At 42.0% G+C, this 25,111-nt stretch overlaps 1 protein-coding gene and 1 long non-coding RNA gene across 4 annotated transcripts in view; one reads left to right on the top strand and one right to left on the bottom strand.

The window, feature by feature from the left end:
- The window catches only part of SRFBP1 (serum response factor binding protein 1), a 57,382-nt gene extending 56,363 nt beyond the window's left edge, over positions 1-1,019 (bottom strand). The window contains exon 1 of one of the 3 annotated variants that reach the window (XM_077344384.1): positions 844-1,019. In XM_077344384.1, coding sequence (XP_077200499.1) covers positions 844-873 — 30 coding nt within the window. In that variant the 5' untranslated portion in view covers positions 874-1,019. Of the gene's footprint in view, positions 1-391; positions 533-843 lie in introns of those variants that run through there. The other 2 variants (XM_077344381.1, XM_077344382.1) reach the window with 2 other exon arrangements.
- A 17-nt stretch (positions 1,020-1,036) lies between these two features.
- On the top strand, positions 1,037-10,346 carry LOC143840933 (uncharacterized). The gene is made up of 3 exons (XR_013232480.1): positions 1,037-1,743; positions 2,829-2,899; positions 8,447-10,346. It is a non-coding gene; the product is annotated as an uncharacterized LOC143840933 (long non-coding RNA).
- Positions 10,347-25,111: the final 14,765 nt, after the last annotated feature.

Below are 25,111 nucleotides of genomic sequence, written 5' to 3'. Positions count from 1 at the left end.
TTTAATATATTTAATTAAAATATCAGCAAGTCACTTTTGATAGTAAGTGTATCTGCAGGGTATTCTACGGAAAAAGTTATGAAAAAAGAGAAGCCTATTACTGATTATATGCTGCCACCTAGCCACATTGTCAGGGATGTATAACTACTACAAATATGACTATCTTTATCTTAATTTTTACCTTGAAAGCACAAACTCTAAAAACAAAATGTACAAAATGAAAAAGTACACAATACTATATAGATTCATAACTTGTTACCAATCATATTTAAGTATTTTTTAGTTCCTTGGAAAAGGCTGCTGCCAAACATTAAGTTTTGTTGCAAAACCTTACAATTCTCTTTCCTAACACTAACTTTGCATTATATTACTTTAATTTTTGAGCAGTCACCTGTATAAACGTAATTCTTTTCCAAAACTACATTTTTGTCACCATGAGTTCAAAGATTATCCCCCATTCTGTCAACGACAGTGATTGATTCCGGAGCCTTGCCTTCCTTTTACTTCAACGGAGTTCCCATGCACCACCACGTGATTGCGACAACCGCCGGCGCCCTTAAGGTGTTCACAGGTATGCGCAACTACCGGGAAAAGCTCTTCACCCCGCCTGTATTGTCGACATATTACAAAGAACTCCCCCTGCCGACGTCTCCTCAACACTGCGGAACAAGCGGCCCACTGGGGCACGTCAGGCTCCAATCCACCCTCAGCCCTGACGCCTCTCCTGGATCCCAGGAGGCCACTGGAGCCACGAGACTCTCCGCCCCAGGCTTCTCCCGCGACCCTCGCTCCTACCCACACCTCCAGCTTCTGGCGAGGCCAGAACCCCGGACCCCAACTCACTTCATTGTTGAGGTTCAGGACCTGCGCCATGGCCCCTGCGCCCGGGACCGCTCCCCAGCACGCCTCCAACCGGCCCCGCTCCGCACGCGGCTCCACCGAGCAGGCAAGCGAAAGTTCGCGCGTGCGCCGTTCCTCTTCTCCCCCACGTGACGCTCAGCCTTCCTCTCTATGAATCTCTCTCTATGGACGAGAAAGGAGAAGATGGCTTCATTGGTCCTTAACCTCCCCGCCCCCACCTCCGTGCAACATAAATATTCGCGATAGACGACCCCCGAGGTCTTCCTCGAGTAGCATAAAACCGTGTTAGTCAGAACGGACCCGCAACGTGGTCGTCGGTACCGCGCGCATTCTTAGCCAGGTCTACTCAGATCCAGGCCTTAGGAGTATTTAAAGGAAAGAGCCTGTTGGCTTGAGCGGCCCGCGTAGCATCCTGGATGCGGTTCGTTGATTTTAGATCGCGGCGCACTACAGGCAAAGCCATAGCCGTTGTCTCTTGAAAGGCACAAAAGCCAGCCGTTCCTCTCTGCCGGCGATGGCTCTCCAGGCTGTCTCTGCCTGTTTACTGTCCTCCAGAGCGCTCTAGTGGTGATTCACTTTGGCAGCCATTTACGTCCCACCTCCGACCGGGACAACTTGAAATAAATAGCGGCAGTAATTCATACAAACAAATAGGAAACCATCCATCTGAGGAAGCGTGCGTGCACACGAAAGCATGTACCTCGAATAAAACCACGTTGGTCTTAAAGGTGCAACTGAATTCTAAATTTGCTCTGCTGCTTCGGACCAAAACGGCTACTCTCCTGAAACAAATAGAAAGTTTTGGGTGGGTTGCTGGGTTAGTTTAGAGCAATTGAACAAAAGTCGAATCTCCATGAACCCTAACCTTTTCCAGGATTTGAGGTACAGTGAGTAAAAGCTGACTTTGTCAGAAATATGAAAAATATTCTAATATCTGACCTGACATAAAAATTGAGTCGAATAGCACCAAGACCAACAAAAATGTATTCAAGGTGTGAGCTTTCCTGTGCAGGCACACTTACTCAGACAATAGAACAGGGATCATAAGAGTACGGATATAAGGAGAGAGTAAATTAGCAGTGAATTGGTGAACAGCCTAACTTGCTCCTAATTTACTCTCTCCTTATAACTACTCTTATGATCCCTATTTCACTGTCTGAGAAAGTGTGCATACACACAAAAGCTCACACCTTGAATAAAACTTGGTTGGTCTTCAAGATGCTATTAGATTTTGTTCTGCTACTTCAGACTAATCACCTGAATCTAGATTTATTGAGATATAAGCCTGCCTGTGACAAGTACATCAGGGGAAGTGAATGCTAGCTCATGAAAGCTTCTGCCATCATAAGTCACCTTTATGAGTCTGATATTCTGAGAAGACTGACGTTTTGGGCAAGGAGGCCAGATTTCTAGTATTGTCTCTGGCCTCAACCGTATATCCCACAGAACTGTATGTCCCACCGTATGTCCCAGACAGTATAGGGCTTTAAAGGTGATCACAAAACCTTGAACCTGATTTGGTCCTCACTCTGGAGCCAATGCAGCTGGGAGAGCACAGGCTGAATGTGATCATTGTGCTAAATTGTGCTTTATGCTAAACTGTTGTAACACTTCCTGTGTTGTCCCTGGTACTTCACTTTTTCACTATGTGTTGTATGAATAGCTCTACAAAGGCTAGTGGTAGAAGTGCAGTGCCATAATATAATGTTCTTGTTACAAACATCCAATACTATGGGTCAGGGCAATGAGCCAATGACCAGTATCCTCAGTATCCTTGTGTATGGATTGTTTAGTCTCTAAAAAATAATTGTGGTACTGCAAAAAAAGTTGCAGAAAATGGCAACCAAAGTGATCATAGTTTGGATCCACCTTTCCTGCAAGGAAAGTCTGGGAACTGGGTGCCTTTGAGTTTAGGGGGAGAAAGACTGAGCATGTTGGAGTTTTATAAAGTACTTTATGCTTTGCAGATTCATTCTGAAAATGGTTGTACGGATGTTTTGATAGTGGAGCCATGGTGCCAACAATGCAAGAAAGCAAGGTAGTGTGTGTGCTTCCAGTTTGTGTCTGTTAAAGACCGACTTGAAACCAGCATAGTTCATTGTATTAGAATCCACACCATTTTCTTTGAATATGACTCATTCCATTTTGGCTTCTGAGCTAGCAATTGATGATCCTCTGGGTGGCACTGTTGTTCAGGAATTACAGTGTTTTCCTACTGTATTGAGAACTGAAACCTTTTTTCCCCCTTACATTTAAATGGACATCAGCAGCTTTTGTTTTGTAGGATTTATGGTGTAGCATTTAGATCTATGTACCTTTTGGTGTTAAGAACATAAGAAGTGGCATGCCGGGTCGCAACAACAACAACCCATCTATCTCAGCAGCCCGTTGTTTGGCAGTAGCTAGACAGATGCTGCAGGCGGGTTCAGTACCAGAATGCAATCACAAGATTCATCTCACATTGTTAATTCCCAGCATCTGGTAGTTGGAGCATTCTTACTCTGAAAATGGATGTTGGCTTAGTGGCTGCTGATGATTTATCTTCCATGTATTCATCTAACCCCACAAACAAGCGATTTGTGCTGTTACCATAATTTCTTGTAATAATGACATTCAGCTCCTGATGGCTAAAGGGAGCTGGAATGCACATGCAGTTGGAATACATCGCATGATGATTTTTTTTTGCAGCACTATACATCAGTGCATAGTGGGGCCTGCCAGTTGAGAGGCAGAAGTTTCCAATTAAGCTCAGGCGCTTCATTGAATATTCTGGTGATTTACTAGCTATGCTTTTACTGTTAAAGAATGCTTGCTTTATAAGTCAGTGGAACAACTCCATTTTTCTATAGAATGATCATAGATCATAGATTTATTAAAATATGGCTCCAAGCCAGCTACAGAATGAGTTTCTAAAAGAAAAGTTAAGTATGAGATGTGCTGAGATGTGCATAGGTAATTATTACGGTTTTCATTTTATCCTGCCTTTCTTCTAAGAGGCAGATGATGGAATACGTGTATCTCTTCCAGTCTATCATTACATCCATTTTTGAGGTGGGTTAGGCTAAGAAAGACTCCAGTGAACTTTATGGCAAAATCAGTCTACAGGGGATCTTTTAACCCCTGTACTCCACTTGCTTGCTATATGACAGCAATCTGAGCATTGCTGTTTGTCCTTTGCAAACAGTAGTTCTGTATTTAATCAGCTGTGCAAAGGTTTCTGTGGGTATGAAGCTTGTGTGGCTTATACACATCCAACCAAACCTCTGGCAGGGGCTCATGTACATTTTGCACCTGACCATATGTAGGCAGCGGACATGTAAAAATATGCCTGATTCAACACAATAATCAGCCTAGATAATGGAAACATGTATTAGACTGCTGATGCCACTAAAGCGGCATGATACTGAACTCCAAATTATGTATTCTTATAGCTCAGTAATAAGAATAAAATTTTATTTGTAACCTGTCCTTCCCCAAGGGCTCAGGGAACAATAGCAAGCATACTAAACAATAAAATAACACAATATAGTTAAACCATAACATTAAAATCATAAATTAATTAGCATTCCAGTTTAAAACTAATTAATTCCAAATGCCACTTTGTTTCCTTTGATGAGAAGGTAATGTAGACATTAACAATTTGGTGATGATTTAGCTGATGTCTTGGACAGGGAGGCCAGAATTCCAATATTTTTTCTGACTTCATTTGTAGCCATTTTGCAGCCCAGTGGAATTGTCCTAGGCCTCATAGGGCCCTGATCTCCTCAGGTAGAGCATTCTACCAGGCTGGGACCTTGGCAGAACGTACCTCCTTTCTTCCAATGAGGGGAAACTGGTTGAGGACATTTTAACCTCTTTGAGCCTGGGGATCTTGAGCAAATCTTGCTTGCTAGATCTTAATCTCCTTTGGGGGACATAAAGGAGGAAGCAGTCCCACAGATATGAAGGCGCCAGAGTGTTTAGGGCTCTAAAGATGATAACGAAGAACTTAAATCTGATTCGGTCCTTAATCTGGAACCAGAGCAGCTGGGAGAGTACAAGTAAAATATGTGCTCTCCACTGGGTCCCAGTGAGGACCCACGCCACTGCACTGTCAACCAGTTGAAGCTTCTGGAGCAGCTTCAAGGGAAGCCCTGTATAGAGTAAGTCACAGTAGTCCAGTCTGGAGGTGACTGTTGCATGGATCACGGTGGTTAGGTCAAATACTGACAAGTAAGGTGCTAAGTTACTATGCCTGGTGAATGCCTGGTAGGCAACATTTGCAGCCTGGGCCTCCATAGGTAGAGAGGAAATCCAGGATCATATCCAGGCTGTTGATAGTGGCCAAGGCTATGGTACTATTGGGGTTTTATTGTAAACCTAAACGAGCTGGCTAGTCACAACTTACCTGGGGCACATTGACCCAGCCAGAGGACCTCCAAGTTAGCTGGATTCAACTTCAACCAACTCCACTTGAGCCAGTCCACCATGGCCTTCAGACAGCTGGCTTATGAATTTTGAGGTATAGATGGATGCCTGTCCATCAACAAATAGAGCTGGTTGTCATCTGCATATTGATGACAGCTCAGCCTGAAGCTCCAGACCAATTGGGTGAGGGGACATATGTAGATGTTATTAGCTCCCTGTGGGACCCCACATACCACAGTATGCCACTGGGAGTTTCTCTCCCCTCGGTCCCCTGACCCTGCTATTTGAGTGCTGTATCATGTATCCTAGGCTCTGGGCAAGCAGTCTGTGATCACCTGTGTCAAACACTACTGTTAGATCTTGTAAAAGCAACCCAACTAGGTCCAATTGTCTCCAGAGAGCATCCATGAGGGCAACCTGCATCATTTCTACCCCATGGCCAGGTCAGAAGTTGGACAGGAATGAATCAAGAGCTGATGTTTCATCCAGAAAACTCTATAGTTGTACAGCAACCACCTTATCCAGAAACAGAAAGTGTGAGACTGAACAATAGTTGACTGGGTCAGATGAATCCAGATTTCTGTTTGTTTTTTGAAAAGTGATCTAACTATGGCCTCCTTTGATCTTTCTGGGAACATCCCTGACACTAGGCACAAGTTTATAATCTCTCAGGGAGGGACCTGGATCTCCCGACTACCAGCCTTCAGCAACCATGAGGGACACAGGTCAAGGGTGCACATGGTAGGCCAAACAGCTGCCAGAGTCCCATCCATACCAGACAAGAAAACTGGACTGAAGCAATCCAACACTGTATCCTGTGATGACCAAGGGGCTTCCAGTTCCCTAACTGTGTCAAAATTGACAGATAAGTCATGGTGGAGTGACAAGATTTTCTCCATAAAAAAAACTTCACAAAATCCTTACCGCTATTGTCCTTTTGTAAAATTTGGGATGATCCTATAACCAGGGGCATCAAAGACCAAATTGTTTTAAATAATTGTCCTGGGTTTGAGCTAGCAAAGGCAATGGAGGCCACAAAATAATCTGTTTTGTGGCCTTTATTGCCATCTTATCTTATGTATTCATAATTGTCTTATAAGATGTTTGTGAAGCTTCGTCATTAGTTTTTCGCCAAACCTGCTCTAGCCATCTCAGTTCAACATAGGCTTACTTTGAATTGTGCTGGTTCTCAAGGAAGTTTACATAGGATTTTCAGCTTGCTTTTAATTTTTTTAAGACCTAGCCCTGCTTCCATAAGCCTCTGTCAATTCATGCCATGTAATATGTGTGGAATAGTAAAAATAGAAGGCTGCTATTGTAATAGTTCAGATGGACTAAAAATTGCCATTGTGGAGGCACTGGCAGCTTTGAGATTTCCAGGATTCTTATGTGCCATGTTAAGCCAGGAGACTGGAGATGCCTTGTCCTGATCATGGGTAGATTATTCTACAGAACAGATGTTGCATCTTGCAGTGGTAATTAACCAGGCAGATTTATTCATTCATTAAAATATTTTGCCCTTAATAACAAACTGTATCAGGCAAGGCAGATCACAGTCTTTTCTTCATGTAGAAGTTCTTAAAGTGGCATGTGAGAAAGGGGAGCTGAGCAGCTCATCTCCATCAGCTCTGGCTGGAACTTATTCTCTCCTGCATTGATAGCAGCAACCAAATCCTAGACAGAAGTTCTTACAGATTTTCAGGCACAGAGAAGGGTGGGAGTGAGCAGCTGGTCTCCCTCAGCTCTGGCTGGAACACACTTTTCCCTGCTGGAAGCAAAGGTTTTGTTATGTCTCCTGATACACCAAATTTCCTTCTCGTAACTATTAGAAGATAACTCTAGCACACTATCCTGCATTGCAGATGATATGCTGCCAAACCCTTCCAAGTCTTTCTGCTTCAGCAAACTTCAGGTGTTCTTGTGGGTGGGAAACCACATGGCCTGGAAAATGATGAATAATTGGACGTCTTGGTGCAAACAATGGCACCAACTTTCAGGACTGTGCCATATGCTTGGTAATGCAATGGAGCCAGGATCTATTTCAACTACTCTGGCCTTCTAACCATAGATATGTGTATAATTTATCATGGCTGGGCTTCCTTCACTGGAAAGTGTCAGTGCAACTCAGCTCTTTATAGATTAGTTTCTGTATGGTGATTTGTTTCACATTAACCTGTATGAAGTGAGTGGGAAGACCCAGATGAAGTCACAAAAATGTCTTACCTGATTCACCAAAAGAGCCCTACCACAAGAACTGTTTTTATATCTTGTTTTTCACTATCCAAAGAAGTCCCAAAGTAGCTTACAAACACCTTTCTCTTTCTTTCCTCACAACAGATACCCTGTAAGGTAGGTAGGGCTACAAGAGCTCTAAGAGACTAGCTCTTCAGGAACAGCTCTAAAAGAACTGTGACTAGCCCAAGGTCACTCATCTGGCTATATGTGGAGGAGTGGAGAATCAAACCCAGTTCTCCAGATTGGAGTCTGCTGCTCTTTAACCACTACACCTCACTGGCTTTAGTGGAAATATTTCCTAAAGAACAATTATTTTCTAAATTGTGAATGAATTTTGTTCATTGTTCAAATCTGAGAAGCACAATATTACTACAAATGGTTCTGAAATGATAGATTTAAACAGAAAACCTGTTGCATTAGATTGCCTATGGCAAGGATTCCCAACCAGGGTTCCTGGGGAACTCTGGGGTTAGGCGAAAGTTCCCCAGGGGTTATGTAGCCTTTCTCAGAAGTTTGGATGGCCACTGACATTACTAAACATCACTGCAGCCCATGTCTTGTGTTGCTCTACAGCAGGGGTAGTCAAACTGCGGCCCTCCAGATGTCCATGGACTACAATTCCCAGGAGCCCCTGCCAGCGAATGCCAGTGAATGCTGGCAGGGGGCTCCTGGGAATTGTAGTCCATGGACATCTGGAGGGCCGCAGTTTGACTACCCCTGCTCTACAGGCTTTGCCTCTTTCTCCACAATGGAAACTGTAAATGATCAATTAATGCATATTTAATTCTCTTGCCTATTTTTGGCAATTGCATTTACAGAACATTTAAATTCTATATTTGGCTGCTAGAAATCTTGCTTAGCCTGGCCTTTGTGATTTCACTATGCACTCTCCATATGCTTTCAGTTGAATCTAACTGACATCATTTCATTACTTTACTTCCAGAACAGCAGATATACTTTCCCATACAAGAAATATCATCAACAGAAAGAAACTGCATGCCAAGCAGGATTCACTTTCAGTCAATTCTAGGGTCGCCAGATACCCTGGTGAAGGTGGGAGTCCCCCACCACCAGGCTCCACCGCCAATCAGCTGACCGCTAGAGGGGACTTACCCAGAAAAAAAGTGAGGTGCAGTTGACAATGTAGTGATATGTCTTTGTCACTTTTGATATCACCCAGAATTGACATCATCATGTTGTAAAGGTAATAGGATAAAGGAAAGCTTCCTTCCTAGAGGACTTTAGAGATATTTCCCAGAGTGACGGCCTGGGTCCTGACACCCATCCTCTGCTGATATTCATGTGAGGGAAAATTTGAGTCTGTAGTTTTAATTTGAAAAAAAAAACAGTGTTTAACTAGAATCAGCACATAGGGGAGCAACTTTGGAACTGGCTATAACAGCTTTTCACTGACAATCTAATGCAAGATTGATGCATGTTCTATCTGCCTTATTTGCTTCTACTGCAATCTGCTTATATACTTGCAACTAAAGCAGGTGTTACAAAGACAATACAAGCCTGCAGTGCTATTTTATCTAAAGGAAATTAAATTTTGTGCAGCTGCTCTTAGAAACAGGAAGCTGTTTTCTCATTTGTAGTTCCACAGAGGGGGAAGCAGCGGAGGGAATGGTGGCGGGGTCTGGTCAGAGGGCTGGGTGCCCACAAGGACATGAAACTGCAGGCTGACCCCTCACCAGATCAACCTATAAACTGGGCCAAGGGGAGAAGAGACCACCAAGTTAGGACATACCATGTTGCCATGCTTCCTGACCATGTTGTTTGCTTGCCTACCTTTCCTTCATGTTAAGGCATCAGTGAGGTTGCAAGAGTTCAGGAGTTTGACATGTGGCAGGAGGAGAGCATAGCAGAGGGAGCATATGAGAATTTTTGCCCAAGGGGGAGTTTGTTCACAGGGGTCTTGCTCTTGCTTATTTTGCTGTTGTAACATTGGTGGTATGGCCTGCATGCCCAGTTTCTCTGGGTGTGGGGATCCCCTTAAGGGATCTTTGAGTGAGGGCTTTCAATGGACATGTCCAGCTTGGGGGCTACAGGTGACCCTCATGCTCAGATGTCAGGGGTGACCATGTAGTGGTGATTGTCACTATGGTATTCAACATCCTGCAATCCCATGGTTCTCCCCACCCAACCCCAGTAGGTGGACTGAGTACATTAACTAGTAGGCAAGTCAGTCAGTTCTAGGATCCAGTTGTCCCATGATGCACCAAGGCTACTTACGGCTATAGCCAAAGTATTGTGGACAATTTTATTCCAAAAAGTTGTGAATGTCTGTTATTGGGGGTGAGGAATGCCAAAATGGGGATCTTTACCTCCAATTTTAGGATCTTGTTACCCCTTAAGAAAGTAGAACATGCTTAAAAAGAGACCTTGATGTGACTCAGTAATTCCTCAAAGCTTGGGTCTTTTATTGAATTCAGGTATATATCAAGCAACTTTTCCATCACTAAATTGAATTCCTTTTTATTTAATTACATAATTTTCTGCAGTATGAAGAACTTTAATTTAATAAAGTATAAAAAGGAGTTTACAATATGTAATCCAGAGACCATTATGAGATTGATGCATGTGACCAACAGGGTGTCGTTTTTTAAGCAAAAATCTCATTTCCCCCCAAGAAGGTAAATTTTGAAGGATCGGTCTGTTTACAATGATAATAGTTGCTTGATTCTTTTTCAAAACCATAGGAGAAAGATGAAATTCAGTATATGAAGATACCGATAAACACTGCAAGGCCACCGTACTGCAATGTGCAAATACTTGTGCATCTCTGTTTTGGCTATTAGGCTGTGTTTTGTTTTGTTTTCACACCTTTTATAAATGCAGTTGGGAAAATAAATGAAAGTCCATATATACATTTGAATTAAAGAAATGTTATGTTTCATTTAAACTGTAATTTAAGTCAAATTGCATTAAGAGGAAAGCAATGAGATCACATAGCCTACCAAGATAGTTATAGGACTACTGACTCAGGCTTGAGAAATTCCTGTTGAATTGGGGCAATAACTGGGGAAGGACTTCCGTTTTTCCTAGATCCTACGTTGTACCATAGAGTTTGCATCTCCATTATTACAATGGCTTGGATCCAGACAAAACTAGAAATTTCAACCAGTTCTTGCTTTCTGCTGCAGAATATCAACTTCATGTCATTCTAAGGGTCACCTTGCTCCCAAGTACAGTATTTCATGGAGGTTAGTGGCCTGTAGTGGAAAGGAGGAGGAAGAATATTTCCACTCTACTGCTGGAAAATTCAGTCTATTTTTTTAATATCAGTTTTTTATTATTTACAATTTGTCCAATTGAATTCAAAGCATGGCTAAACTGCCACAAAAAAATCAAACAGTGCACTGAATACAAGAGTACGAAGTGCACACGTACTTCCCATAGTATTCTAGAGTTTTGCCATACAGATATTTCACAATGCTAGGGTTAAGTTTTAAGTGGCTGACAAATCAGAAGACAAGTTCTGTTTAAAGCAGTTAACACAGTAATCCAACAAGACTTCATATGGACAAGATACACACTCATCATCTTTAATTTTCTGAAAGCTCTATGTATTTAGAAACTGAACCTTCACCATAATTCCAGCTTTAGAACATTTAGCATAGAAACAAATTATGGGAAGTCCGTGTCAGTCTCAATTTAATAGATACACATTTAAGATGCTTGATTTTAGATCTAGCCCCCTCAGTCTGACAGGGATTTTCTTCAGTGCCCTGCCACAGCACAGTGTCAAGAAATCAAGATGAACAATTATGAATGAGATTTTACAAACTGCATCAAATTAAAATTGACATGTTAAATTATTCAGATTCAGGAAGAAAGTTGCCAGGAAGGAGAAGAAAAAGAAAAGAAAAGAACATTTGCTCTCGAGCTTGGAAAATTCAGTCTAGATTCAACACTACTCTGCCCCAAAGCAGGCAAATTCTAGAATCTATTATGAAGTAAGCATTTTTGCTTGCATTACTCTAACATGTTCCTATGGGGCTTCTTGTTCCTGGCACACATCTCTACTTGGACTGCTACATAGGGCAAGGTGTGCTTTTAATCTGCTTCAACCCCCTGTGCTTACTGAAGACTGATAAATAATGAAAGCAAAAGTTCAGTTGATTTATATATGTTACCAACACTGAGGCAGCACAGCTATAGATGGCACTTTTAATTAATCCTTAGGGCCCAGTATTTCTAACCATATTGCTTATGTTGGGGAGTTAATTCCCCTGATGTTTTCTAACTTACTTGATTCTATGCCCATTTATTTACAAATGCTGCATAAAGTGTCCCTAGAAGGTCTTTTATCTAGGATCAGTCCAGAGCCAGAACCATTTCTTTAAATATTTTATTCATTTTATATAATTAAAACAGAGATGATGAATCAAAATTATTTGGCAGGACAGTGGACCAGGAATAACATGATGGAAAGCTGTGAGCAACTGTAGCAGAAAGACATGCAATAACCACCATGCATGCCCTCTAATCATTTGGTCTGCTCGATAGCTTCAGTTTGGGGTCTTGTGGAAAGTCTAACTCAGTTTCAAGTGATATTATATAAATATGAATAAACTAAGGTGGTGCTTATTGTTAGTTCTGCATACTTTTCAATACATGAGTGCTACCAAAGGATAGAAAGACTTGTTAGGTACAGAGGAAGAGCAGAAGTGAGAGTGAGCACTGTGATCTTCAAAGTTTTGTCTACAAGGTATCTGCGTTACCTGGCTGAGTATCCCTCAATAAATCCCATTTTTGTACCTATGTGTGACTAGAAAGCATCAACAGAATGAACCTGCTGCCCAGATTGTTGGGAAAAAACAGACCTGTTTTATTATGTTAAATCTTGAATCAGGGGAAGTACATTCCCAAAACAAAAACTGTAAATTAACAATGCAATCCTATGCAGAATTACTCCTGTCTATGCTCATTGGCCACCTCATGAGAAGGAAGGACTCCCTGGAGAAGAGCCTAATGCTGGGAGCGATTGAGGGCAAAAGAAGAAGGGGACGACAGAGAATGAGATTGCTGGATGGAGTCCCTGAAGCAGTTGGTGTGAGCTTAAATGGACTCCAGGGAATGGTAGAGGACAGGAAGGCCTGAAGGATCATTGTCCATGGGGTTGCGATGGGTCGGACACGACTTTGCACCTAACAACAACAACAATGCTTATTGATATCAATGGGCTTAGACTAGAGAAACTCTGCATAGAGGTGTGTTGTAATTGGCCCTTATTCCATTCCAACTATTCCTTTGTCTTCAACAGAAGAAGCATGCTTCTTTCTGAATGAACTGCAAAGGAATGACATGACAGAAGCAGCAGCATTCAGGGATGCAGTTCTTCATTAGAGATGTGTATGGCTGGCTGATACTTTCTTCTCATTTATATGTACAAAGTAGCCCCTAAGGATCCTGATGTGTTAAATGGGCAAAAAGCCATCTTTATTTGCAAATGGATCTTTGAGTTCTCAATCCCTAGCCTTCTATCACTGAAACCCTTAAGTGATATCCATCTGCTCTTGGTGCCAGTTAATCTAAATTTAATTTGTATAATAAGAGTTGGTCACTGGAGCAATCAACTGGGAAGCCAAATCTATAATTAAATATTTAAGACAGGTCTTCTGCTTTCCCTCCTGTGCATATTGAAGTTCTTATTTAATACCTCAGCAATTTGACTGATTCCTTTGAATTTATATCCTTTAATTGTAGAAAGAGCATTGCAATCCCCACTTTGACTCATCTGATTTTTGCAGGCAATGATGAAATGTCAGAAGGAATGTTAATATTTATTGACCTTTTATGCAGTGCAGAGTTTAACAAAAAGCTGCATCAATATTAGTTTATTTTTGTTCTGTTACTTATCCTTTGGAGAATGTATTCCGTAAAACTTAGTTCATATGAGGGGCAACAGTTGGCGTTCTGCAGAAATGGTTCTGGCTGAATGGCAGCGAGATAAATAGCATAAGAACGTTTGACCATTTCTGAAATGAAATATTACTTCCTCATTCATACTGAGAAATTTCCCAGGGCTGTGACAGCTACAGCAGGCAGTAGTGCAGCTACATTACTGAAAGAATTATTGCCACCTTATTGAACAATGCCTCCCAAATGGTCATAATTTAATGAACACATATGCCTGTGAGATTCCAATGGAAGTCAGTCTGGCAAATATATAGCAATGGCATTACAGAGTTTGAAAACTTGTGAAGTTATCACCGTTGTTTCACATTGATGTATTTACTTACACTGTCTCTTCTGTGCCAGTAAACTAATTTGTCCTTGGTCAACATCTTGATTAATATTTCATTACATTCATAGTTAACACATAAGCCAAGTTAGACACTGGAAGGCAAATTGCTTTTACACATGCATAAATGAAGGAGGAATTAGATAATAAAACAAAATGATGTATTAATTTAAAGGAAATCATTAAACAGATATGATTATAAAGGGGTGTGTTTGTATCCCAAAATGTTTAAACATATCAGTAAAGACAAAAAAATTACATTTCAAAAGTTTTCATACCAAATCTGCAAGTTGCTTTTTGAACACAAGGGATTTTAAGGAGAATGCAGATTTAGATCTAGCTTAGCCACATGTTACTTAATCCAAAGGCATAAAATATCCATTGACCTTTTAAAAATATTTAATACTAAGTATTTCTTGTGGCGCAGAGTGGTAAGGCAGCAATATGCTGTCTGGAGCTGTCTGCCCATGAGGTTGGGAGTTCGATCCCAGCAGCCGGCTCAAGGTCGACTCAGCCTTCCATCCTTCCGAGGTCGGTAAAATGAGTACCCAGCTTGCTGGGGGGTAAGCGGTAATGACTGGGGAAGGCACTGGCAAACCACCCCGTATTGAGTCTGCCATGAAAACGCTGGAGGGCGTCACCCCAAGGGTCAGACATGACTCGGTGCTTGCACAGGGGATACCTTTTACCTTTACCTTTATTTCATGTATGTAGGGAAAAAAACTATTGTAAGTCTTGCACCTAGGAAACTGGGTCCAGAATCTAAAACAAAGACAACTCAAATGGCTAAACATTACTTCTCAAAAGAAGGGTCAAACTACAAGTTATCAAGTTAAGTGAAGAGAATTGAGGTATGGGCAAGATTCACTCAAATTCAAATGGTCAAGTATGATTATGGAACACAAGTAAGAAAAGTATGATCATGTGGTCAGTATAGTGCACTGTATGGATCAGGTTGTTAGTTTGAACACTTGGATTTGAAGTTATGAGATTATTCCATAGACACAAGTTCAAATAATCTTTTCAATGTAGCACTTGAAAAGAGGAGGCACATGGATTTAGTACAACAATGCAAGACAAATTCCCAATGTTTCCAAAGAGAAATATGTTCCTTTCATTTTCTTTTCTATTGGCAAAACTGCTAAGAAGATCACAAAGGACAGGGAAAGTGGGAAAGAAATTGGAGGCCACTGAAATAAAAAACAGATGTGATAAAATGTTGAAATAACACTTCATATCCCAGTAGCCAGTTATTTCAGCAACTTTCACTATGCTAGGAGCACTTATTAACAAGTTGTAGTTTTATTGGGGGGGGAATCAATATTATTGAGTAGTGCCTATACTTAAAAACAAAACAAAAAATATAGCTATTGTGCAGTTGCTGCATACGCATATACACACACCCCATCACATATTTTAAAATCTGGTGACTGAAGCTATGAACAGACAATATATTTTTCTACAAACCTGAAAAGAATCCCAGGTTTACAGAAAAATGGGAAATCTAAAAACAATCTATTGAGAACTTTTAAAAAAGTTAAAAAGGAGAGCTTGAAGCTTTAAGAAACAAATTCCTTCCATAGCTGTTGCTAGGCAACCACACCTGGAGTTCATTTGTAATTCAGGGAGATCACCAGGTTAGGTGACCTCTGGGTGACTGGACATCACCCAACTTGTATGACCCTATGACCCTATTATTCTATTCTATGTCTTAATGAGGCTTGGCTGCTTGATACTATTCAATAGCAACCACCTTATGAAAGTCAGTATGGTGTAAGAGTTAGAGACCCAGATATCCATGATGATGTGAAAGTTCATTGGGGTTGATTTTGCATGGGCGGAAAAGGCTGAGAGGGCACCCATATGGAAGTGGGGCTAATCCCCACCTCCACATGATGTTGTAGCCAGGTTGCCCCCCTCCTGGGCCTTGTGCATGTTAAGCTGCTGTTGTCCCACTTTAATAGAATACGGATATTTTCTGCATTCCCTTAAGAACTCTGGGGGCCAATGGAGCCTAAACCTAGTGGAGGCCTGTGTGGATGGGCTGGAGAGGCCTGGAGAGGGAAAAAATACCCCCCACACACACACTTGGCTTTGTGGTAGTTTGTGGTGCTGCAAAGCCAAATGGGGCTTTTTTTTTTTGCTGGAAGTTGAGAGTACATTCTCACACAATGCCACCTTCCTGCAAACCCCCCCCCCCATAAACTGCACCCCCACACAGCAGAAATTTTCTGCCATGGCTGCGTCCTGCATGGGGGCACATTTCAGCAGCGGACTGGGTCTGCCGCTAAAGTGTGTCCCCTCAGGGATGCAGAAAGTGGTGGAACAGCTTTTTCGCCAAAATGTGTTCCCCATGGGGACACAAGAAGCAGCAGAGCATGGGATAGTTGAAAAATAAACTGCATTTTTCACAGTACTTCTTTACCATTTAGGAATTAAATCCTCAGGGATTACAGATGAGACAGAAATGTTTCCAGCAGTAAAGGAGGAATATCTGGAAACATGGAGAAATGTTCATTGAGGATTGATCAGTTCAATAAGTAAGTTTAGTTAAACAATATAGGATGAGAGAAGATACACTAAGAAGTCATACTGGAGCTAGTTAGGATTACAAATCTTGCTGTCTTCACAAGTATAAATGAAAGTAAGCATATCTTGAACAGATGTAACCAGATCATGTACAGAACAAACTGATGTAAGAAGACAGTGCAACAGATAAAATTCCTCATTAAGTTTTGCCCAGTTTGCCAATGGAAACTCATAGTATTCCAGGGCAGGAGAAGCACTTGGCATGCCATGAGGAAGGGAAGATGATCAGGGATCAGAACATTCAATGTTGGCTGGTGCTTTGTAAGAAGGGAACACATGGGTGTCTATTGGGTAAATCACAGGAAAGGCTTTGTCTTTTAATAAGGAAGGGGGGGAGTTGCTCTGCTTGGTTGTAGTAATGACAAAGGCACAGTGAAGAATGATAAAGAGAATGAGTGCCACTTTAAATGTTATTCTAATAATATAGGACACAGGGCTTTTTTGGGTGTTTAAGTTAGCACCACATGACAGGGTCTAGGCTTATGATAATCATATTAGTCTTTCTAATGAAACACAAATCCCACTGGGTGGTAAGTACTGATTTGGTCAGAAAATCTATTATTTTGGCCTTATGCAGAGGACTGCATCATATCGTCAAATATTACAGACTAGGCTTCAATGCCTGCTCAAAAGAGCAGGCTTTGTAAAGGAGGGGGTGTGGTGGTGGCCTCTGCACCCCCGGCCCCTCCTCAAGAGGACCCCCCACCCCCCTCCCCACCTAGTCCCTCGCTTCCCTGTGAGACTTAGAATAGGCCTGCTGTGTCCCTGACATGGCGGGCCTGCTCCGAGGCCTGCAGGTAACCCACCCGCCCCCTTCTCCGCTGAGTCCCCGGCTTCCATGAGGGCCTCGCAGCAGGCCTGCTGCATCCCCGACGTGGCGGGCCTGCTCCGAGGCCCGCAGGGAAGTCTCTGCCGCCTGGGCCATTCCCCACCGAATTCTGCTTTGCGCCTTCCGATTGGCCCCTCACCCGAATGGCTGGAATTCTTGTCAGTTCGGGTGAGGGGCCAATTGGAAGGCGCAAAGTCCCTTCCGATTGTCTCCTCACCCGGAATGCCCCTACCCACTTCTCCGCCCACTTAGGCCTTAACCAATTATGAATACAGCTCCCAGCGGTTTCAGATAAGAGCACATTATTGTGGACATGATGGTAGTGAAATCAGAAGAGTTATCAGCCACCACTGTATTCTGACAGTGGCATCTTTGTGTGAACACATCTCCCACTCAAGCTGCAGACCCTCGTGCCATATCACTGGTCCTTCAGGAGCAGCTTTTCAGGTGCTGTGGTATGGGAACTTCAGAAAACAGGGCGTTATAGGACAGATCAATTCTGCAAAGAAAGCTCCATTCATAATTCCTTCAATCCAACCTCTCTGTATAAATTGCTCTGAACACATAAACACATTCTATAACCATTAAATCAATACTGTTATTGTCTGTTAAACTGTTCATAATCAGCCATACTATCAGTTTTATACTGGCCAATGCACCATATCCATGGACCAATGTGTATGGATGACTTCTTGCTGACACTTCACAGTTAGCAAACAAATGGCCATTTGGTCACTGCTTTAAATCCAGCTGTATGAAGTCTTGTGAGCTATGGTGCATAGTAATAGATCATCTGTGTCTGGATTTGAAGCAGCCATTATATGTCCAGTTTTATATGATGATGCCACTTTTTTCACAAGCAAACATATCCATGTATTCTCTGGTACATTATATAGTGCCTATGTTAGCTCTGCCTGGCAGAGGATCTCTAACAAGAATGGTTCTATAAAGAGCTATTGTAATTGTGATTTGTAAATGTACTGCTACCTTCTCAAATTGGACACAGTAAAAGTAAAAAAGGAATACATAGATCTGTGGATAGCACCTGGCTCTTTCCCTACAATCTGAGTGAGTGGGGAAGCACTCTGGGAGCTGACTAGGCAGCACACCGATATACCTAAGAAGTATACTGGTGTATTGCTCTGCAGTTGTTCCATGGAAGCTGGCCACTAAGATATGCTAGTACACCTACCATACTGGTACCCAAATGGGCATTTACAGGAGTATGGCATGACGTCATTGGCTCCCTAAGCCTCTCCAACCTAGCAATACCCCTCACAACTAGTGTTAAGCTATAGCAGCAAAAAAAGGAGCACCCCTTAGGTGTCTATTCAATGGGCCAGGGTTCTGCCCACAGTCCTAATGACAGCACAGTATGATGACTACAGTCACAACCAGTCACACACACCGGTGATGAGGAACATTCTTTTCCATAGCCAATAATTTTTCACTATCCAAAGGCGTCCCAGAGTGCTTTACAAACACCAAATTTTTGATTATGCATGGTACTCACCCCTCATGTCATTTTCTGCATCATTTCTTCCCAGTATTGTAAACTTGCTTTGCTATGATTTTTTCCTTTAAGCTGGTTCCAGGGAAACTTTTATGGCATGCATAAATATTAATGAGTTTTATGTCTCCTCCCCTGAGCTGTCTTACAACAATGGCTAAATGGAAAGCCCATGAACTACAATTCCCATGAGGCTCTGCCAGCCTCATGTCAGTCAGGTGACATTGCTGCTGCCCACAGCCTACCAATGAGCTGTTAGTACAATGAATGAAGTACTCTTCCACTTAGGGATAAATGCATAATACCTTGCTTCGATCTACTATGGCAGTGGTCCCCAACCTTTTTATCACCGGGGACCAGTCAATGCTTGACAATTTTACTGAGGCCTGGGGGGGGGGGCGTAGTCTTTTGCCGAGGGATGTCACCGCCACCACCTGAGCCCCTGCTCTACTTGCTTTTCCACCGGTGCCCCTGAATTCCCGCTGCCCGCTGGGGGGCGCTGCCAGCAGCAGCTGCACAGTACCATGCCAAGGGGGAGCTCCAGCTAGGATGGCTGCTGGAGAGCACCAAAGGTGGGCCAGTGGCAGAGTGGCAGGGCAGCCCCCGAGGCAGCAGCCGGGGAGGAGGACGACGAGGAGCCACGGCCTGGTACCGACTGATCCATGGACCGTTACCGGTCTCCAGACTGGGGGTTGGGGACCACTGTACTATGGTATGCAAAAACATCCGCACATTTTAAGAAGGGGCAATTTAACACTATCAGTGATCTGACTTCCATGAAAAACTGTGAATGTATAACCACCCCAGCTCTCCTTCATCTAATAAACTACAGATATCTGTGGCAAAGGCTTCATTCCTTCCAAGATGGCTTCGAAACATATTAGATTTCCTCTTTGCCCAACGACATGAGATTACAGAAGAGTTTGCACTTCATCTTGGACATAAAACAAGAAAGACACAAGAAAGATAAGCTGGATACTAGAAGATGAGAGGCAGACTTAGAAATATGAGACTTTCAAGTTTTATAGCATACAGTCATTTAAGTATGTAATGAGAATATTCACAAAGAGCACTGATTATAGAGGGGAAAAGCAACACGAGGATGTATAAGCAACAACTTGCTGGAAAATGTATAATGATCATTTGAGAATGTTGGGAGCTAAGGGATAGTTGTCACATTTGATTTAAAAAAGAACAGTTATTTCACAGCATCAAAGCTTATTGTAATTTTTTCATCACTGCTAAAGGAGAAAGGAGCTTCTGTTCCATTCAGTAGCAAGAGTTTTGTAATCCTGTGTTTGTTATGTTAATTGACTGAAGGCTGAGTGACAAAATATGGCTAGTGATGATCTTTGTCTTCTTGGAACTTTTCTGTTGTTTCTGTTTTCACAAGTGATTTTCTTCAGGCTTCTAATTACAATCCAGCACAAGATTTAAAAAGTTGTCCTGGGGTTGCAAGCAGCAAGGATACATTTCAGTGTTCCTGCCTTGGGCACAGATATGTGTGAGTGTAGCATAGACAGGGATGGGCAGCTGAAACTGGCATGCAAGGACTGTACACATATCTTCACCAAGTCCATGGTGTAATGATATTATGATCAAGAAGAATCATATGTGATGCTCAGTGTTTCTCAATTATAGTTATAGGGTTTCATGTTGGCACAAATCATGTCACCTTCACAGATCTATTACTTAAGCCTTCTTTCAATGCTATTTTGGACCTAATTAGGCAAGATAATCAGAATGTTAGGTTGGATTCACCAACAGAAATTAATTTATTCATTCCTTCAGAGGCATTTCAATCCACTCTCTATAAAGAACAGAATACCTCTGAAGGGGAAAGTTTGTAGTGTTGGCATTCAAAAGCCTGTGTGACTCCATGGAAATTTCTTGTTGAGGTCTTCATGACCATGAACTACAATTCCCATGAGGCCCTGCCAGCAGCATGTACCAGAGTGGTGGTCAGGTGACATTGCAGCTGACCATGGTCTGCCAATGAGCATCTAGCACAATGGAGGAAGTGACCCCCTTTAAAGATTTGATGTCGTAAATCTTTCAAATGCATAATCGTATCGAGGAAATTGCAGTATCAGGCATAAACATGACAATTTTAAATAATAATTTAAAAGAGTCAACGTGTTGACTTCAATGAAAGCCTGTATGTACATAATAGCCCCTGTTGGGAAACCAAGCTGCTCTGGGAGAAAATCCATTTATGTTCAAAAGCAAGCACTTGGGTATATCTGGGGCCTGTTTGGGGGGAGCAGGATGAGGATAATGATGTTTTAGCCACTGGATCTCCAGTAGCTAGGTTGTGTAAATGCCTGGGGACACCTCTATGCATTTATGGCCTTCCCAGTGCACTGCCGCAAGCCTGGCTAATCAGGCTAAGCCTGACATAACTGGGGAGCAACTGTCCCCCAGCTTTAGAAACCCTTTAAGGGATTTGGGGATGAGGACTCAGGGGGCATGCCCTCACTCCAAGTGGCAGAAGGAACCACACAGTACTCTATCCAAACGTGGAGTCCCACATTCTGCCATCTCATGGTTCTCTCCCATTGCCCTTATGTTGCATCACGGCTCCTTCAGCAGTAACCAATAAAGATGAGGCCACTTCGCGGAAGATGTTGACTGCCTTTTGTGCATGCCTGTTTTTTGGGGAGGGATTTGCCTTGACACCTTCCTGATCACCTTAGATGCTGGAACCACAAACCATTTACCCACTTAAATCTATCTTTATAGGGGGGACGGTTAATTCTTTCAATCCCAGTTCATCTTAAAACAGCCTTTCTCAACATTTCTTACCATTGAGATACCCTCTTCTTACCATTGAGAAACATTTCTTACCATTGAGAATCATGCAGAATATGGTTGGGAAGTATAGCTGTGTACACACATGCCTGGGGCCCCTTCTCCCCTCCCCTTCCCATCTACTCCAGGCCCATTATTGCTATTTTGGGAGGGATGGATGGGTCAACACAACTATATATGGTCATAGAATCATAGAGTTGGAAGGGGCCATACAGGCCATCTAGTCCAACCCCCTGCTCAACACAGGATCAGCCCAAAGTATCCTAAAGCATCCAAGAGAAGTGTGTATCCAGCCTTTGCTTGAAGACTGCCAGTGAGGGGGAGCTCACCACCCCCTTAGGCAGCCTATTCCATTGCTGAACTACTCTGACTGTGAAAATTCTTTTCCTGATATCTAGCCTATATCGTTGTACTTGAAGTTTAAACCCATTACTGTGTGTCCTGTCCTCTGCAGCCAACGGGAACAGCATCCTGCCCTCCTCCAAGTGACAACCTTTCAAATACTTAAAGAGGGCTATCATATACCCTCTCAACCCCCTTTTCTCCAGGCTGAACATTCCCAAGTCCCTCAACCTATCTTCATAGGGCTTGGTCCCTTGGCCCCAGATCATCCTCGTCGCTCTCCTCTGTACCCTTTCAATTTTATCTATGTCCTTCTTGAAGTGAGGCCTCCAGAACTGCACACAGTACTCCAGGTGTGGTCTCACCAGTGCCATATACAATGGGACTATGACATCTTGTGATTTTGATGTGATGTCCCTGTTGATACAGCCCAAAATGGCATTCGCCTTTTTTACCGCTGCATCACACTGCCTGCTCATGTTTAGTTTACAATCCACAAGTACCCCAAGGTCTCGTTCGCACACAGTGTTACCTAGAAGCGTATCCCCCATCCAGTAGGCATGCTTTTCATTTTTCTTACCCAGATGCAGAACTTTACACTTATCTTTATTAAATTGCATCTTGTTCTCATGTGCCCATTTTTCCATTGTGTTCAGATCTCGTTGAACTCTGTCTCTATCTTCCGGAGTATTTGCCAGTCCTCCCAATTTGGTGTCATCTGCAAACTTGATGAGTAGTCCCTCCACCCCCTCATCTAGATCATTGATAAATATGTTAAAAAGTACCGGACCGAGCACCGAGCCCTGAGATACCCCACTACTCACCTCCCTCCTGTCTGATGAAACACCATTGACAACACCCCAACATGTTTATCAAATTTATACACACACACCATCTTAATTTATTGTGCCTAAAGGATTCTCTTTGGTCTATCTTTATTATTGTTGTTGTTGTCCCCCCACCTATTCAAGAAACCATTCCAGGCTATCAAGTGACCCCAGGGGTTCACAAAAACTTGGTTGAAAAAGCCTGGCTTAAAGAATTAAAGACAATGGGAGACAACCACAGATATCTTTTTAAATTGTGGCCTAAGTATGTGGGATTGTGGCCTATGGTTTTACTTATTCATATCTGACAATCCTGGAGTGTAATAAACCTGAGGAAAAGGGCATCTATGAATGGCAAGGTGCTAATTTCCTTTCAGTTACACAGGACATACCAGTTAACTGATGCTAATATTTCAGAACTGTTTATGGGACAAATCTTTCTCTTCACTTTTCTCCCACAGGTGAATTTGGTTAATATCTTCAGAATGTTTCTCAAAGGATTAGTCTTCTGCGCCATCCTGTAACCTCCTCAAAGTTAACATCTTAAACTTGTTGGCAGAGTTTACATATGCAAAGAGGATCAGAGCCCCAGGATATTAAAATGGTTTTATTTAGAAGAAAAGCAACTTTGCATTGGGGGGGGGGGAGATACCTAACTGTCTATTCTGTGTTCATTCAGACTATTCTGGAGGCAGGTAGATCGGATGTATGCTCAAAGGAGCAGGAAGACTCCAATTGAGTCAAACAAGGCACTGGAGGAGATAATTTGAAAAATATCAGGAAGTTCCTAATATAACTATGCCAAATACACATCTCCTCTGATGCCCCCTGTAAAACATTATTCATATGTTATTGAATCATGCATACTAGGGATCTTGCCTATTCCAACAAAATGATGGTGCTTAGAATCAGAAGATTCCAAGGAACACAGGAACATTGCACAGAGTTCTAACACTGTATTCTGACCAGGGTTTCAAAAACAATGTTACCATTGATTTAACTCTGCTGTGTTCTGTGCCACAATACCTAAAGAATGAAAGTTGAGTTTACTATTGCTTATAATTCTTACATGTTTTCAGAAGTTATTACCACATACTCAGTTATGAATAAGTATGAGATGAGGGATTTGAATCTTCTTTCCTCTGTGTAACATTTTACATTTCTCTTTTCTGCCCACCCCTCTAATGGCTTTGAATTTTCAACTTTTCCATGCATTTAAGGAGGAGTGGATAATTTTATATATGCTCTTGGAAAGGATCAGAAACATCTTGATATCTCCCTTGCTAGCAGCACAAATGTAGTATATATCTATCTAATAAACTGTCCCTAACCGAGACTCATGCACAATGTTTATACATTATTTAGTGTTCAATCAGCCTAACAGAGCTATGATATTAATAAATGATGTTGATTTGTTAATGCACTTCAGCTGCCTTCTAAGATGAAGTCAAGTTTAGGAGACTTATATTCAAGTAGCAGAATGCTTTCCTGGTGTAAAATCTGTACTATCATTATGAGACCCTGGGGGCTGTGAAAACAGTCACGTACAGGTCATTGATTAGTGAGTGCAAATGTTTCTGGAATGGCTTTTCTACTTGATACACATGAAAAAGAACAATATCATAGCTCGTTTACTTCATCTAAGAGTGTTGCTATTCACATGATACACCTAATTTATCAGGTTATTTTCAATAGACTAGGAATAGAGCGACATAGTAATTACAACTGTCCCCTTTTTAATTTGTATATTATTCCTGCAGTTCCTCTTCAGCAAAACTATAGTCTGTAATTATTTCAAGCTAGCATGAATCAGATTGTTTTCCCTCCTGTACACAGTATAGATTTCATATTAATTCAAGTTCCTATGAGACTGGTGACCCTTCAAATTCACCCTGAGAGTAGGTCTGTTGCTATGCCATCCTATAGCGAGTAATTCCATTTTAAATCCATCAGAATTAATACTACCTTTTCAAACATTATATATCTGCTATGCAGAGTAGCCTCTCAAGTACAGCTTATATGAAAGAGTAAACTACTGACTACGCATTCCCATAGTACCATATTTGCAGTTTTGGTGTGATGGCCAAGCAATGTGGTGTAGGAGTGATGGCCAAACAATGTACCACAAATTCACTGCAACACTTACAACTTTAAGGACACTGGACCCCATGTTAGCTCATCTATGATATTATACATAAAGAAAATTTAAACATTTGCATCAGGTTCTAAGAACGAATTGTGAAGAAGCAACAAGAGAAGTTTACCAGGAAAGGTAATCACCCTTCAGTGACAAAATGATTTGATTTGACATGGAATTTAGGCACTATATCTATAAAGTGACACAAAATGGTCAGGTATGACTGGTTTAAAGATTTATCTTTTCTTCATGCAATTATATAAAACTACAGGGCATGTAGTGTCAAAAAAATCTTATGATCTAGGAGTGGGCA

Source organism: Paroedura picta, chromosome 7 (genome assembly GCF_049243985.1).
Source record: "Paroedura picta isolate Pp20150507F chromosome 7, Ppicta_v3.0, whole genome shotgun sequence".
NCBI classification, from domain to species: Eukaryota; Metazoa; Chordata; class Lepidosauria; order Squamata; family Gekkonidae; genus Paroedura; species Paroedura picta.
Note: the sequence above shows the minus strand (reverse complement) of the source record. Positions and strands in the feature narration are given on the sequence as shown.